Source organism: Lagenorhynchus albirostris, chromosome 2 (assembly GCF_949774975.1).
Source record: "Lagenorhynchus albirostris chromosome 2, mLagAlb1.1, whole genome shotgun sequence".
Taxonomy (NCBI): domain Eukaryota; kingdom Metazoa; phylum Chordata; class Mammalia; order Artiodactyla; family Delphinidae; genus Lagenorhynchus; species Lagenorhynchus albirostris.
Genome location: NC_083096.1, coordinates 90,198,474 through 90,215,611, shown reverse-complemented (window position 1 = coordinate 90,215,611; position 17,138 = coordinate 90,198,474). Strand labels below are relative to the sequence as shown.

The 17,138-nt window shown below is 45.5% G+C and overlaps 1 protein-coding gene across 1 annotated transcript; it reads left to right on the top strand.

The window, feature by feature from the left end:
* The first annotated feature begins 268 nt into the window (after positions 1 to 268).
* Positions 269 to 16,704, top strand: LOC132514548 (glutathione S-transferase Mu 1-like). Its single transcript, XM_060139417.1, is given in 9 exon segments — positions 269 to 304; positions 524 to 599; positions 1,031 to 1,095; positions 1,396 to 1,477; positions 1,576 to 1,676; positions 2,395 to 2,490; positions 2,578 to 2,688; positions 10,617 to 10,685; positions 15,709 to 16,704. Coding segments are annotated over 9 exon segments (753 nt in total). The 3' UTR covers positions 15,826 to 16,704.
* Positions 16,705 to 17,138: the final 434 nt, after the last annotated feature.

Here is a 17,138-nt window from a genome sequence, read left to right as displayed (position 1 = left end):
AGTCCTGGCGCCCAGAGCTCGGCTCCCGAGTCCCCGCGCCTGGATGGGGACACGGACTATTTCCACTGCTCTGGGTGCAGATACCGCACTGAGGACCCCGGGTGCCCCGGGTCGCAGGAGGCCTCGGAGATTGGGTAGTAGTTGGGGGCGGGGCGGAGAGACGCGATGGGGCGTGGCCTCACTCAGGCCACACCCAGGCTTGATCTAGGCACCCGGATGAACTTCCACAGCGGTTCGGAGAGGGTACCCCGATCCACGAACCCTGACCATGGCAATGATCCGGGATTACTGGGATATCCGCGGGGTGAGCGGGGGTCCACCAGGGCGGGCAGGGAAATGCTGCGCAGCTGGGGACCGGTTCGCCAGAAACTTCGTTTGTGGGGCTCGCTGCAGCCCAGCCCCTTCCCTCCGCCTCTCCTTCCCAGGTCGGGGAGAGGGTTGGGAGTGTGGGAGGGGGCCCGGAGCACAGAAAGTCGCGCGGTTAAACCTCATGTCTGTCCTTTGTCCCGGCTCTCTCTCCCAGCTGGCTCACGCCATCCGCCTGCTTCTGGAGGACACAGACTCAAACTAGGAGGAGAAGAAGTACCCGCTGGGGGACGGTAATGGCATCCTTGTCATGTCCTGGCTTCTGCTCAATTCATGCTGATTTGGTACCAAGCAACCCATGTCCTGGCCCCTGTTATTTCTGTCTGCTGCCCTCCAGCAGCTGGAGAGAGGTCTAACCCTTCCCGAACTCTTTGAGTGTCTAGCTGGCCTCCAAGGCCGGCCATGAGAGCCGATGGCCGGGCCCCTGTATCAGCCATTGGCACGGGTTCCCTTTATTGCTTGCACTAACCCTTTGTAAATCTTACTCGTGTGGGTTCCAGAGCCGTCTAATTGTGCTTTCCCCCAAAACTCCATGCGAGATTTAGAGGTTCAGATTCCAGATCCACCCGTTCAGGGGATCTTGTCTCTGTCTCCTTGGTAGGTCCCCCGGGAAGGAGGGTTGGACTTCGGGGCAGTTTGTTTCACTGCATCTTCTTTACCACAGCTCCCAACTATGACAGAAGCCAGTAGCTGAATGAAAAATCCAAGCTGGGCCTGGACTTCCCCAATGTAGGTGCAGGGGCTGGGGTGCTCTGGGGGAAAGTGGACGGTGTCCCTGTCCATCTGCTTACCCAGCTTAGAGGTTTCAGGGTCCGGTGCCTTCTGCTCGGCCTCTCAGCTTCCTGGTTCTCTTCACTGCCTTTCCATAATGCTGTATGTCCCAGCTCATCCCTTCATTTTACAGTATATTATTTAGTGTCTACCATGGGCCAGGCTCTGTGAGTGCCAGGTTTCATCTCTGCCCTTGCTCAAGGGAGTGGGTGCAGGGGAGCCTGGTGGCCCAACCGACCTGGCCTGTCGTTCCTCCAGCGGCCCTACTTAATTGATGGGGCTCACAAGCTCACCCAGAGCAACGCCATCCTTTGCTACATTGCTCGCAAGCACAACATGTGTGAGTGGAGCTGTGGGTGGGGGAGGGGCACAGGTGGCCATGTCCAGGGCTTGTCTGGGGCGGGATCCTGAGGGTGAGTCCCTGTTGTGTGGCCACAGGTGGGGAGACAGAGGAAGAGAAGATTCGCGTGGACGTATTGGAGAACCAGGTTATGGATGTCCGCTTGTGCATGGCCATGATCTGCTACAGCTCTGACTTTGTGAGTCCCCTCCCACCGGGCCGGACAGGGTTTGAAATGCTGGTCAGGGTCGCGTCTACACTGGTCTTTTGCCTTTGAACTCCTTGGAGCTACTGATCCACCAAGACATTCCCTTGGAAACTCTGACTTAGTTCCCACCAATCTTAGGATAGAGTCCAGACATCCTTGGGTGGAAATTCAGTTCCTAGACAGGGTGTTTTCCTCGTTAGCCCAGCACCTCCTCCTCGGCATCTCAGGCATAAACACATGTGCCCAGCAGGCAGCCTGGGGTCAGACTTTGTTCCTCTCCCTCCTTCCTTTCAGCCTCTCAGCTTCTCCTCATCTGTTCAGAGACTGCATCGGCATTCACACCCTTTCTGTCACCCACGCTGGAACTTAGGACTTCTTTCCTGAGTCATTTGAGCGTTGATCTTCCTGAGGTCTGAGGCCTGCGCTCTGCCAGGTCTCACAGCACTGCTGGTCTGACCCACGGCAGGTGTTTGGAGCTGAGTGGTGACAGGTTCAGGCACAGTGTTGTTTTGCCCTTTGCCTTCCCATCTCCTCTCACAGATGGGAGGTGGTACCTGGTAGGAGTCTAATGAACACAAGTGGGTTAAATCGCAGCCTGGGCACTGACCCAGGTGTACTTGGCAGCTGGGATCAGGCACAGCCCTGGGAGGCCTGGTCTCTGCCCAGGGAGTCTATATCTGAGGGCAGTGACAGCTGTTTTGTGCCTCAGGAGAAACTAAAGCCTGATTACTTGAAGGAGATCCCTAAAACGATGAAGCTCTTCTCAGATTTTCTGGGGAAGAGGCCCTGGTTTGCAGGGGACAAGGTAAGGGGGACAGCTTCGGGGGATGGAGAGCTGTCATTTTTCCCGCGTTCAGAGTTTGGTGCCCATTCACGCTTTGCCTTTCTGCAGCTCACCTATGTGCATTTCCCGGCGTACGACATCCTTGACATGCACCGCACATTTGAGCCCAGGTGTCTGGATGAATTCCCAAACCTGAAAGACTTCACTTCCGGTTTTGAGGTGATTCTCCTGACCCCTCTAGTATTTATATCTCTCTTCTCTTCCCTCTCTTCACTGATGCTTTCCTAGTTGGAACCCAAATGAAGAATAACATTTAATGAGGACTTGGTTTATGCCAGAATCTCTGCTCAGCATCTAACATATATTGTGTCAAATTTAATCTTTATAACATTCCTCCGTGGTAAAAGAATTATCCTCTTCATTTTACAGATAAGGAGTTAAGCTGAAAGGATAATTTCTGAAGGTCACAGGGCCAGTACAGGCTGTGCTGGGCTCCCAGTCAGAGCATCTGGCTTCTATGGGCAGCAGTCAGTGGCTCTCCTTTTCCTGTATGGAAAAGAAAGCTCAGGTCCTTTTCCTGTCTGGTTCACAGCTCTGGAAAGTGTGGAGGAAGCAGAACCTTCAGGAGTTTGCCTGCAGCTGGCATTAGTAGAGTTGAGACACCGTAGGACTGATATCAAGTACTAAAAACACAGACAATATCTTCTCTAGATCTCCAGAGGGGTCTGCACAAGTGAGTCGCCGCCAGTTGTATTGAGATTCTCAGGACTGTAGTTGGTGCTGGGATTTGAGTACATACATAGGTGTCCTTTGGAAGGATTTTATCTCGACACCTCTTATAGTGGGCACTTTCCTTCCCTCGTCTTCCTTCCTTCTTCCTTCCAGTTACCCAAGATTCCGATCTCAGAGGCGGGATGGTACATTTATTTTTAGTAACATTCACTGATCTGACCCTCTCCTCTGTATGAGGCACTGCGTCAGGCACAGTGGGGATGAAGAAGTAACACAGTCCTGGCGCCCACCTTCTGGGGCTCAGTGCAGCTGGAGAACTACAGGAACCCCGAGCTGTGTGGTGTGCGTGGAACCACATGGTGCTGGAGGAGCACAGCCTGACCTCACCTCCCAGCTCATCATCGGTCACCCTCAGTCAACCAGTGGGAGAGCAACAAAGTCTGCTTTATGTCAGATTTGGGAATTTGAAGCTCTAATCCAATAGGTTTTTCAGTACAATCTGTTTTCTATTCCCACCCCCACTCCCCACCCGGCCCCATCATCAAATCTGCTTTCTTAGCTAGTTCTCATCAGCTCTGGTTCTGCTCCAGGCTTATTGGCCTTGAGAATTTTGCAAGAGCTGGGATGACTTCCTGGCAGGGAGGATGGGGACAGATGTGGGCTGCAGTGTGTGGCCTGTTGGGGCCTGGGCTGTTGGGTACAGGCACCCCCAGGATCTTTGAATCCTTGGAACTTATTGGGCACTGTCTGTCTTGGGAAGCCTGTGCACAGATATACCTGAGTGTCTCACTGCCTAGTTGGCTGCAGCAGTACTGGGGATGTGGTAGGTTGGGGCCCAGTGAGACTGGGCTCAAGTCCCAGGCCAGGCAGGTGGACTCTGTCCTTTAAGTGGAATAATTAGAGTCTGGCTTGGCCTGGCCTGTGCTCCACACCCTCATACTGATCTCGGGTGGCCTCGGCCTGCAGCGGCTTGAAGCAGGATTTTGGTTCCCAGCCAGAGACTGAGGTCGGGTCGCAGCGGTGAGAGCACCAAATCCTAGCCACTAGAACAGTGGTCAGTGACAAGGCCCTGGCCTTTGGCTTTGCAGAAAAGAATTCCCACGAAGATGGAAAGTAGTGAAACAAGTAAAGTGCTTATTAGGAGAAAAATAAGAGTACTGTACGTGTGGATAGACACCCGGGTGGGCTCAGAGAGAGTCGCGGCCTTGTGGTAGTTTGAATCACTTTTATGGCGCATTTCTTCCAGGTTTCCTTTGACCAGTCATCTTGCTTTGCCTGGTTCTGAGTCTGTATTTGATGTATCTTAGGGTCCTCCCCTATGTGCTTGCACATCTCTTAGCCAAGATGGATTCTAGCAAAGAGGCCTATGGGTAGTTGACATCACTTACTATGAGTTGGCACCCCCTCGCTTTTTGACCTCCAAGGAGGCTTTCTGTGCATGTGTAGTCGGGGAGGTCTCCTTGACTTCGAGAATGAGGAATATGTGGTCTTTTATCTCTTATCTGGGCAGGGCCCAGCCTCCCCCATCATCCTGCTTTTATGGAGTTTCTGCTATTATGGAGTTTTTGTCCACAGGGGACAAACTTCAGCTGTTTGGCCTGGGGCCCATCTATCTCCTGCCTCAAATCCCCCCCTGAGAGACATGAACCCCAAGAAATCTTTATTGGGAGGACGAAAGGCAAAGGTCTGTCTTCTGTAGCTTCTTCAGGGTGTCAAGGGGCTCACAGACCCTACCGAGTTGGGGTCACAGAGCTCTCGCCCTGACTCATTAAGCGACCCGGGGTGACATCTGCTGTTATTCCAGCAGGATCTGTTCCAAGGAGTGTCTGGAATCTCTGCATCACCGTCATCTTGTCTGGGAAACCGTTGTGTCCTTAGAAAGAACAAGCTAGGCTTCTTAATCTTAAGTAGATTTTTATTTATTTATCTTTGGCTGTGTTGGGTCTTTGTTGCTGCTCATGGGCTTTCTCTAGTTGCGGTGAGCAGGGGCTACTCTTCGTTGCGGTGTGCAGGCTTCTCATTGCAGTGGCTTCTCTTGTTGTGGAGCACGGGCTCTAGGCACACGGGCTTCAGTAGTTGTTGCACGCAGGCTCAGTAGTTGTGGCGCATGAGGTTAGTTGCTTCATGGCATGTGGGATCTTCCTGGACCAGGAATTGAACCTGTGTCCCCTACATTGGCAGGTGGATTCTTTTTTTTTTTAACATCTTTATTGGAGTATAATTGCTTTACAATGGTTGTTAGTTTCTGCTTTATAACAAAGTGAATCAGTTATATATATAAATATATATACATATATGTCCCCATATCTCTTCCCTCTTGTGTCTCCCTCCCTCCCACCCTCCCTATCCCACCCCTCTAGGTGGTCACCAAGCACCAAGCTGATCTCCCTGTGCTATGCGGCTGCTTCCCACTAGCTATCTATTTTACATTTGGTAGTGTATATATGTCCATGCCACTCTCTCACTTCGTCCCAGCTTACCCTTCTCCCTCCCCATATCTTCAAGTCCATTCTCTAGTAGGTCTGAATCTTTACTCCCATCTTGCCCCTAGGTTCTTCATGACCTTTTTTTTTTTTTAGATTCCATATATATGTGTTAGCATACAGTATTTGTTTTTCTCTTTCTGACTTACCTCACTCTGTACGACAGACCCTAGGTACATCCACCTCACTACAGATAACTCAGTTTCGTTCCTTTTTATGACTGAGTAATATTCCATTGTGTATATGTGCCACATCTTCTTTATCCATTCACCTGTTGATGGACACTTAGGTTGCTTCCATGGTATCAATTTCCATTCCCACCAACAGTGCAAGAGGGTTCCCTTTTCTCCACACCCTCTCCAGCATTTATTGTTTGTAGATTTTTTGATGATGGCCATTCTGACTGGTGTGAGATGATACCTCATTGTAGTTTTGATTTGCATTTCTCTAATGATTAATGATGTTGAGCATTCTTTCATGTGTTTGTTGGCAATCTGTATATCTTTTTAGAGAAATGTCTATTTAGGTCTTCTGCACATTTTTGGACTGGGTTGTTTGTTTTTTTGATATTGAGCTGCATGAGCTGCTTGTAAATTTTGGAGATTAATCCTTTGTTTAATCAGTTGCTTCATTTGCAAATTAATCAGTTGCTTCATTTGCAAATATTTTCTCCCATTCTGAGGGTTGTCTTTTCGTCTTGTTTATGGTTTCCTTTCCTGTGCAAAAGCTTTTAAGTTTCATTAGGTCCCATTTGTTTATTTTTGTTTTTATTTCCATTTCTCTAGGAGGTGGGTCCAAAAGGATCTTGCTGTGATTTATGTCATAGAGTGTTCTGCCTATGTTTTCCTCTAAGGGTTTGATGGTGCCTGGCCTTATGTTTAGGTCTTTAATCTATTTTGAGGTTATTTTTGTGTATGGTGTTAGGGAGTGTTCTAATTTCATTCTTTTACATGTAGCTGTCCAGTTTTCCTAGCACCACTTATTGAAGAGGCTGTCCTTTCTCCACTGTATATTCTTGCCTCCTTTATCAAAGATAAGGTGACCATATGTGCATGGGTTTATCTCTGGGCTTTCTATCCTGTTCCACTGATCTATACTTCTGTTTCTGTGCCAGTACCATACTGTCTTGATTACTGTAGCTCTGTAGTATAGTCTGAAGTCAGGGAGCCTGATTCCTCCAGCTCTGTTTTTCTTTCTCAAGATTGCTTTGGCTATTCGGGGTCTTTTGTGTTTCCATACAAATTGTGCAATTTTTTGTTCTAGTTCTGTGAAAAATGCCAGTGGTAGTTTGATAGGGATTGCATTGAATCTGTAAATTGCTTTGGGTAGTAGAGCCATTTTCACAATGTTGATTCTTCCAGTCCAAGAACATGGTATATCTCTCCATCTATTTATGTCATCTTTAATTTCTTTCATCAGCATCTTATAATTTTCTGCATACAGGTCTTTTGTCTCCTTAGGTAGGTTTATTCCTAGATATTTTATTCTTTTTGTTGCAATGGTAAATGGGAGTGTTTCCTTAATTTCTCTTTCAGATTTTTCATCATTAGTGTATAGGAATGCAAGAGATTTCTGTGCATTAATTTTGTATCCTGCTACTTTACCAAATTCATTGATTAGCTCTAGTAGTTTTCTGGTGGCATCTTTAGGATTCTCTATGTATAGTATCATGTCATCTGCAAACAGTGACAGCTTTACTTCTTCTTTTCTGGTTTGGATTCCTTTTATTTCTTTTTCTTCTCTGATTGCTGTGGCTAAAACTTCCAAAACTATGTTGAATAATAGTGGTGAGAGTGGGCAACCTTTTCTTGTTCCTGATCTTGGTGGAAATGGTTTCAGTTTTTCCCCATTGAGGACGTGTTGGCAGGTGGATTCTTAACCACTGTGCCACCAGGGAAGTCCCCCAATTCAAGTTTTGCACCAGCTTACTTTTAAAATTCATTTACTCAGTTAAATTTATTTTAAGCTTAGTCAATCCTGACCATTCTCAAAACTCTTTTCTTGGGGTCCACTTTCCACAAAGCTTTTTGTCAGTTTCTGTATCCATCACTTTATTTTTCCATCTAGAAACAGCCACCTGTAAGTCAGACCTACTTCTTTTTCCCTTAATAAAATGCAATTCCATTCCTCATATCTTCTTTACTAAAAACACACATCCTACTTTCTTTAAGCAACCATGAACTGTCCTTTGTATCAGCACTCTGTAGATTGGTAAACATAAATCCAAATAATAATTTCCTGAAAAATGTGCTTTCTTACAGAAAATATCTCAGTGTGGCACCAAACATATTTATTAATAGTTCTAGACCTTTTGTTTCTCTGTAAAAGGAAGCCAGTGTTCAGTAATGAATGTTTCAGTATCTTATTTTATTCCTAAAAAGTTCACCCGAAGCTCTTATCTCATTTGAATTATTTTCCTTAGAAGTTTGTTCACATTGAGTTACTTTCCTTGCTGACAAATTTACAACGGATATAACAAGATTTTATTTAGCTTATATTAAACCTAGATGCAATAAAAGTGTTATACTTAATGTTGATGACTCTAAAGACATGTCTATATTAATTAGTTCAACAAACTTAAACATTAATACCAGGTATTAATTTAATACTGAATATTTCCCAGTTCATGTGAACCTGAAATTCACTTAGCTTAATTTCTCTTGTATTTAGAATTGCCTGATTTGTAAGTGCTTACTTTCCTTTAAGCCAATTAAATAGAGCTCATTTACAAATTAACCTCAGCAATATTATCTGAAGACAAAGACATACACTGAGACATACATATATCCAGACAGATCCAACGAGAGATCTAACTTCATTTTCTAAACTTAGTCATGAATTAGATATCACAATGTAAAACTCACTAGTTTATAAATAACAGTTGGAATAAGAAAAATTTTAAAAGGCTTCATTCCAGTTTTTTTTCTCAGCTTCAGGAATTAGAGATGGTCTAGATAAGTGTTCCTGAGAGCCCTGGTCTCAAGGCACAGGGAGAGAAAATCAAGTTCTGCTAGTAGGACTTGTTCCTCAGTGTCAGAATTCTGAAAAAAGTAACAAACTAGCTTTTTCTAATTGCACATGAAAAAAGAACCAGTTTTGGAATTTAAAAAAAAAAAAAGTTTTTTTTCTTAACCTGTTTTCTCCAGAGACTAAAGAATATTGTGGCCACACTCAAAAATCATCTTTCTTTTTCCTTGGTCATAGTTTCATAGCTAAAATTTAGACCAATTTAACGCTCAGATTGGCCTGGATACAGGGGCAGACTGGCTGATAAAATGTTGTCCTGGCAGGGATTGTCCCTCCAGAGAGGTGGGGGTCTTAGTTTGATGAAAAGAATCTGAAGGAGTAAGGGAACTTGCAGGAGTGGGGGGAGCTTGGTTTCCCCCCTGAGAGTTGGGAGAAGTTAGAAGGGATCATTTAGAATGTCAGGAGAGTTTTCCTCAGTCCATTTTCCCATACTATGGCAGTAAAGATCTAATTGTAAGAGACCCATTTTCAGGCCATTTTTTTCCATCCCCCTACTTAAATAAAGGCCAGGCAATGTTACAGCAGGACCTAAGCTTTCCTTTCTCAGCCCATCTGGCTTAACTGCGCTCCTAGAAATGAAGTCCAGCATTCTGGAAACATTACTAGGAGGCACCTGAAGGAGATTCAGAGCGTCCTCTGAATTTCCTTCAAATCCTGTGCTTGGTGGGATTTTGAGTGTCCTCTACTCTCCCACTGATCCCTGACCAGACATCTCTGGTCTACCCAGTCCCTCAAGTGAGGGGTTCCTTGAACCACTGCTGGTGCATTGCCAGGGCTCTCCTTGAGCACTGCAGTCTGCTTGAAGGTGGCCAACCCAATAGGCTGTCCGTTGCAGACTGCCAACGCCTGGAGTGAAGGGGGAACTCTGGAGGAATTGGAGTTGGCCGCAATGGAAAATGCCATGGGGGTCAGGACCTGAGGGCCTGAGGGGTGGGACTTGAAAAGAAAGTGAAGCAGAGAGCAAGAGAAAGAGGGCAAGAGTGAAAGTCAGAGGCCTCAAGCCGCAGCTGGGCAAAGCCCGCAATTTACCTTAAATTCCCTGGTTTTGGCACCAAATAAGATCTCAGGTGGCCTCAGCCTGCAGCGGCTTGAAGCAGGGTTTTGGTTGCCGGCCAGAGACTGAGGTTGGGTCGTGGCGCTGAGAGCACCAAATCCTAGCTGCTAGAACAGTGGTCAGTGACAAGGCCCTGGCCCTTTGGCTTTGCAGAAAAGAATTCCCACGAAGATGGAAAGTAGTGAAACAAGTAAAGTGCTTATTAGGAGAAAAAAAAAGAGTACAGTACGTGTGGATAGACACCCAGGTGGGCTCAGAGAGACAGTCACGCCCTTGTGGTAGTTTGAATCACTTTTATGGGGCATTTCTTCCAGGTTTCCTTTGACCAGTCATCTTGCTTTGCCTGGTTCTGAGTCTGTATTTGATGTATCTTAGGGTCCTCCCCTATGTGCTTGCACATCTCTTAGCCAAGATGGATTCTAGCAAAGAGGCCTATGGGTAGTTGACATCACTTACTATGAGTTGGCACCCCCTCGCTTTTTGACCTCCAAGGAGGCTTTCTGTGCATGTGTAGTCGGGGAGGTCTCCTTGACTTCGAGAATGAGGAATATGTGGTCTTTTATCTCTTATCTGGGCAGGGCCCAGCCTCCTCCATCATCCTGCTTTCATGGAGTTTCTGCTATTATGGAGTTTCTGTCCACAGGGGATGAACTTCAGCTGTTTGGCCTGGGTCCCATCTATCTCCTGCTTCACTATCACCTTTCATCCAGGTTTTGCTGAGTGAAATCTGGTCTCTTCTGCAAGTTGTTTGGGCACTTTCTGAGACCCTTTGTTTTGCTAGGTGTCCATCCCTCTGTGGGCAAACCCTGGGAACCTAGAAGTCTTTTCTGAAAAAGAGGATGTTTTTGCAGAATGAGAAGAACGAGTACTCCCATAACAAGATGTTGACTGGAAAAAAAAACCCTCACAACTTAAGAGCAGTGAGTTTCAGTTTTATTTGGGGACCTTACTGAGGACTGTAGCCCGGGAGACAGACTCTCAGAGAGCTCGGAGGAACTGCTCTCAAGACGTAAGGTAGGAGACAGTAGGTATATGAATTTTTGGCTGGGAAGTACATGTAGTCAAGCATGCATCTTGGTAAAAGATTAGTGCTAATTATCGAAAAACAAATATCTCAAGTTAATGATTTTCGTGTTTTTCTATGTGTAGGTAGATGCACGAATCTGGGGTGACTGAAATTCTTTGTTCGATATGCATCCTAACCCTTTAAGGTCCCCCATATCCAAAACATAGAATGTTTCATCCTGGTTTTCTCCATCCTGAATTCCCCTCAGGGCGCACTGTCAGTGGGTGACTGCAGTGGGTTGCAGCTTCCTCCTTTCTAAAACCGATAATGAGGGAGACTCTTTAGGCTTTTTACTATTCGTGGAAAAGACTTAAGATTTACGTTCATTCTTGACAAATCCTTAAAAGAGGCTGTGAATTAGATTTTGGGTGAAGGAGGCTTTCTAACCATTTGAATTTTAAAGGGCCTCTTTTCCTTTATTTTTTCCCTTTGGTTTCAGGTTCTACCTTATTAAGTTAATCAGGCTCAGTCTCAGGTCATTGTGGGCTGTATTTACATTTCTGAAATGTGGGGATTCGCAAGGCAAACATAGTTGCTTTTATTTTTTTGTTTTTAAAAAATATTTATTTATTTGGTTGCACCAGGTCTTAGTTGTGGCAGGTGGGCTCCTTAGTTGCGGCTCATGGGCTCCTTAGTTGTGGCATGCAAACTCTTAGTTGCAGCATGCATGTGGCATCTAATTCCCTGACCAGGGATTGAACCTGGGCCCCCTGCATTGGGAGCTTGGAGTCTTAACCACTGTACCACCAGGGAAGTCCCCACAGTTGCTTTTAATTCCCCAAAGAACTGGGCTGCCACCTAAATGATACCAAAAGATTGATTTGCCCAACTACATTTTCTTTAATTTCTTTTCTTATATCAGAAGGAAAATTTCCAACTAAACTGGAAATCAAAAGATTTCCATATTCCAGAACTTTAGGGATCAGTGTATCATGCCTTCAAATGTTTGCAGAAGGTCCTCTTTCTGAGTGCACAAGTCAAACTCAGACCAATTTACCCTAGGGACAAACAAAGCAAAACAAACAAACAAAACCCCCAAACCAAACTCCATTATTGCTTTTGTTAGCCCCTGAATATTAGACCGCAGCTTTTACCTCATACTCTGTGGACTCATGTAACCCTATTGGTTTCCTTTATCATGTTTAATTAACATTGCCTGAGAGACAGATTATATACCCTGTCTTATACCAGGCAGGGGAGCATTCCCCAGTGAGACATATTGTACATCCCCACAATATATCAGGTAAAAGAGATGAACCATCTTACATAAAGCCTGTTCAAATACACCAATTTTTTGGGACTTCCCTGGTGGGGCAGTGGTTAAGAATCCGCTTGCCAATGCAGGAGACACGGGTTCGAGCCTTGGTCTGGGAAGATCCCACAGGCAGCGGAGCAGCTAAGCCTGTGCGCTGCAACTACTGAGCCTGTGCTCTAGAGCTCATGCTCCGCAACAAGAGAAGCCACCTCAATGAGAAGCCCGCATACCGCAACGAAGAATAGCCCCCACTCGCCGCAACTAGAGAAAGGTTGAGCGCAGCAACAAGGACCCAATGCAGCCAAAAATAAATAAATAAATTTATTAAAAAAAACACAAATACACCAATTTTTAATAAACTTTCATCTCAATTCTATCAACTCTTATACCTTTAACTGTTGCCCTCACTAGACCCTATTAACCAGTCTTGGTCTTATAAGGAGTCCCAGAAACTTTCCTTTTTATTCCCTGGCCATTTTACCCATTTCTGTATAAAAGGCTTTGGGGTCTCCAGTGAGGGGTTGAGCCAAGGGACCTAGGGCTTTTTGTCAATCTTTAACTTGATTGATTGGCATGTTGCCCCGAGCAATTGCTGGTCAAGTATCTGAATGTAATTTTTTTTACCTTTTTGCCTTTAAAATTTTTCTAAACTGGGGTAAATAGAATGGACTTGTTTGGGACCCTTTAACATTAGGAGGACCAATAAGGGGTCTTTTTGGCCTCTCCAAAACATCCTTTTTGGTAGTGTTGTATCAAAACCGTTGTTTTAATGCTGTCGAAGTCTGTTTCATTTATCCCATCTCTTAATAACCATCTAAAGATTTCCGTCCTATAAACTAAGGGAGTTCTTAAGGTTAGCCATTATATTTCTTTGTATCCACCTTCTAGTTTGGGTTTCCATAGATACCAATAAAACAACTGTTTACAATGAGAGGTCTCTAAAAATTTACCAATTTAGAAGTTTTTCCAATTTAAAGGATCAATTGTTAGGATTTTTAGTTGTGATTCAAACCAATAAGATGCAAGAGTCATCCCCAAAAGAGAGTGCAAAGGATGTAGCCTTCACCAGAACCAGAAAGTTTACTCCCAAATATAGTCGAAGAAAATAAAGGCCTTTGTTGTACAGGGACACAAGGAAGGTTGAGACAACAAAGGCGCTTTATGGACTGGGACCACTTATGACACGTTTCCCTGAAGCTGGCATAGCTGGACAAAAAGACTGCTTGGAATCCCAGTCTATGCAACTTTCTGCCAAATGTATACCATATGTGTACCTTCTCAATTGCAGAGACTAAGCTACCAAAACACAGTAGAAGATGCCTAAGATCAGGTAGAATATTTATATCTCAAAGGCATGGGGAGATGATGCACGTTCCTCCTAGAAGGGCATTTGTTTCCTTAAGGTCAGAATTTTGGGAAAAAAAAAGTTTTAAAAACTTTTTGGCCAAAATAATCACAATTTTACCAAGGCTTTTGAATTATTGTTGCTTTCTGTGGGGAATCAATTTTGGTGTTACAAAAACGAAGTTGAGAGAGAGACGAATAGCATGAAGGAGAGCATTGCAGTGGACACTTAGAGGAGCGGGGAGGAGCAATGGAGAGCAGGTCCAGCTTCAGGGGCCTTTTAAAAATTCGGATATAATTTCAAGCCATTTTTTGTTGATTTTCTGCAAGAAGTTACTTTCTCATTTCCTCTTTTAGAAGCTTCTAAATACCAATCGAAATGAGCATTCCATTCAGTCTGTTTGATCTTATAGCCTGCTTTCTCTAGCTGTATACACCCAAAAAACCCAGTATTGGAATGTCCAAAGAACCCCGTTTTGGCCATTTTTAGGATGAGATCTCCTTTGGTATAGCTTCCCCAATTACGTATTTGCAAGTATAAGCTCCGTATGTAATGTACCTAAACCTGGCTGTGGTGTTAGTCATAGGTTAGCAATCTGTCACTCTTCTTTCTTTTGTTTAGAAAGCTTTGTTTCCCATTTCAGAGTCTGTTTTTCAGGATAAATTACTATTGAAACTGTATGTGGTGGGCCAGTGTGTTGTTTTTGAGCTGAACTCTCCTAGTTGTCACCCTAGAGTCATTTCAGGTCTTTTACACGTCTCAGTTTCTCCCTCTGACAGTCTAAAGCCTCGATGGGCACTGGGAACACTGGATGGCCAAATCTTTTTGTGTGTCCCCAGATGGGCCACTTTCTGTAAATTAAAGAATGGGTTTCCCTATGGGACTGCTGTGTGGTATAAAGGACTGGCCTCCGCCACTCCTGCAAGTTTCTCAGTTGCCTGAGAAAGCCATACCTGGCCAGGAAGAGCTCTGTCCCTTATCTTTGGAGTTAAGAGCTCTTATATGGTATCTACACTATATTCCAACTAATTCTGTTAAAGTTGTCAATTCAAGGAAAGATGCCAACCAGCCCCTTACCTACTTACCCAGCCTGAACCTTCCCAGTGGCTCTCGACTGGGTACTTTCTCAGTATCTCTGAACTGAGAAGTCAGGTACCTTTTTCATCTGCCACTGAATAAAACTCAGGATTGTCAGCCAAGATGGTAAAACTGAGATCAGGAGAGACTCACCCAAATTCGTATGGACATGTAGAGAGGTGGACCGGCACAAGGGGCCTTGCTGGTACCAAGGCTCCAGATCCTTGTAAAGTTCCCGTGAGGGGAAGAAGTCTCCTCTGGGCCCCTTTGTGGCCACTAGAACTTTCCACTGGAAAGTAAAACCCACACAGCGTAAGAGCAGTGGGTTTCCCTTTTTTTGGGGAACTTACTGAGGACTATATCCCGGGAGACAGCCTCTCAGATAGCTCTGAGGAACTGCTCTCAAGAAGTAGGGGAGGAGGTTTGGGAAATAAGAATAATCAACTCTAAGTCTTGGTACAAGATCACTGCTAATCACCAAAAAACAGGTATCTCAAGTTAGTGATTTTAGTGCTTTTCTGTGGATGGAAAGGTGCACACATCTGAGGTGACTGGAGTTTTTCCTGAGTTATGCATCTTAACTATCTAGGGGCCAGGTAACCGAAATACAGAATGTTTCATCTTGTTTTTTTCCATCCTGAATACCCCTCCAGGCACACTGTTGGTGAGCAACTGCCCTGAGTGGTGACTTAACTCTTTGTATAAGTGGATGATGAATGAACCTTGTTCTTTTTGTTTTCAGCTGCGAGGAAGGGAGTGCAGCAGAAAGAGCTCAGAATGGAGAGTGAGAGCGAGCCAGGCTGCATTCTAGACATCTTACTTATGAGCTGTGTGACCAGGAGGGAGGTGCTTATCCTCTGTGTGCCTCAGTTTCCCTTCTGATAAATGGTGACAGTAGAACCTATCTTGTCAGGTAGTTGTGTAGAGATTCTAAACCTATATTATCATCTCTAGTGGATACACAGCACCTTATACAGGGCAGAGTCTCCATATGTGATAAGTCTTATTAGGAAATCAAATGCATTACAGGAAATTGGAAGAGTCAACTTTCCAGAGCTGAGCATCCCCAAAGACTGTCTATTGCCCCAACATTTGACCCCACATGGAAGGGCTGTACCAGGGTACCAAACTTGGGGAGAGCTGCATGAGCCCCAGTGGGGCAGCAGACCTGAGGCCTGGCCTTCTTTTTCCCACCCTCAGGGCTTGAAGAAGATCTCTGCCTACATGAAGTCCAGTTGCTTCCTCCCAGGCCCTCTGTTTCTAAAGACTGCCATGTGGGGCAACAAATACTGCCCTGTAACCAGGAGACGGGAGTGAGGAGCCATTGTCCTGGAGACCAGGTGGACCTCCCTGTGCACAGAACCATCTGTCTTTTTCTTTCTCCTTCTTTTCACTTTAGATGCCGTCTTGGCCCCCTTTATCTCCCTCCCAACCCCCTTTTCATCCATCCTTTATTCAGTTCCCCACTTTTCTTCAGCAAATTTCCTCCCCCACCCCACATTATCCCTCCTGCACTAAAGCCAACTAGACTATCCTTCCCTTCCATGGTTGCTTCTGCTGTGAGGAGCCCGACCAGACCCCTGGCCCACAGAGCTCTGCTCTGAGCTCCCAGCACTGCCCTGAAGATCAGAATTGGCCTGGTGTGCAGGTGGCCTGGTGTGCAACCTCCCAGTGTGGTTCCTGCCCAGCCCTGTCTGATCCCCAGTAAAGCCTTAATGATACCTGCTGTGTCTTGTCTTATTCCCTCCTGGCTTCCTGGAGTCACGACTGACTGTTGGGTGTGTGTGGGTGTCCATTTTTCCTTCTGTTGTCCACTGCAGAGGCTCCGTGGATGGGCATGCATGTGTGTGTGTGGCAGGGGGTTGGGAACAGGTGGGATTATACTATTGCTTGCTCCTTTCTATTTCTACTTCATGTACCTCTGTTCTTTAGCATGGGGTCTTTACAGAAGGGGGGCCCTTCTGTGCCTGGTTCCCTCCTTAATTCAGCATTCATGGGAAGCCTCCTGTCAGCTTGTGGTACTCTGTGTCATGGTTCAGGGGGCTCTTGGATGTGCTGGGGAAGGGGTCTGAGTAGTCTACTGATAGTGTGGGATCCTGGTGGCCTACCTTCTGTCACCCTTTCCTGGAGGCTTTCCGTGCTTTAGATACCCTTCATCTGTGTTCTTATATCTCAGTAAAACATACCCCCACTGTATTATAATTGTTGTTTTACTTGTTTTGCTCTCCAACTCAACCATAAAGTCATTGAGGAGAGAATCCATGTCTTATTTGACTTTATACTTCTTATATCGATCATACTGCCTGGTGCACAATAAACATGTAATGAAATTTGGAAATTTGAAAGAATTATCTCTAGTTAAAGCCCTGGCGAACTCTACAGCCATTATATGGATTTAGAGCCTTGGATATAGTTATCTCAGCCATCTGAGATAAAGAATACATTTCAGAAGGTTTAAAATCTACAGGTCTGGGGGAAAGCCATTAGCTCTCTCTAACTTAAGCATTTAGTAGGCTGTAGCTGCCCCTTGGATATCTTGATCTGAAATGGGCAGGCCTAGTGGGCTGGATCAAGTGTAGCCACTCTGTGCAGTCAAGAGGTCGTGTGGCCATTTTATGTTAGGATACCTG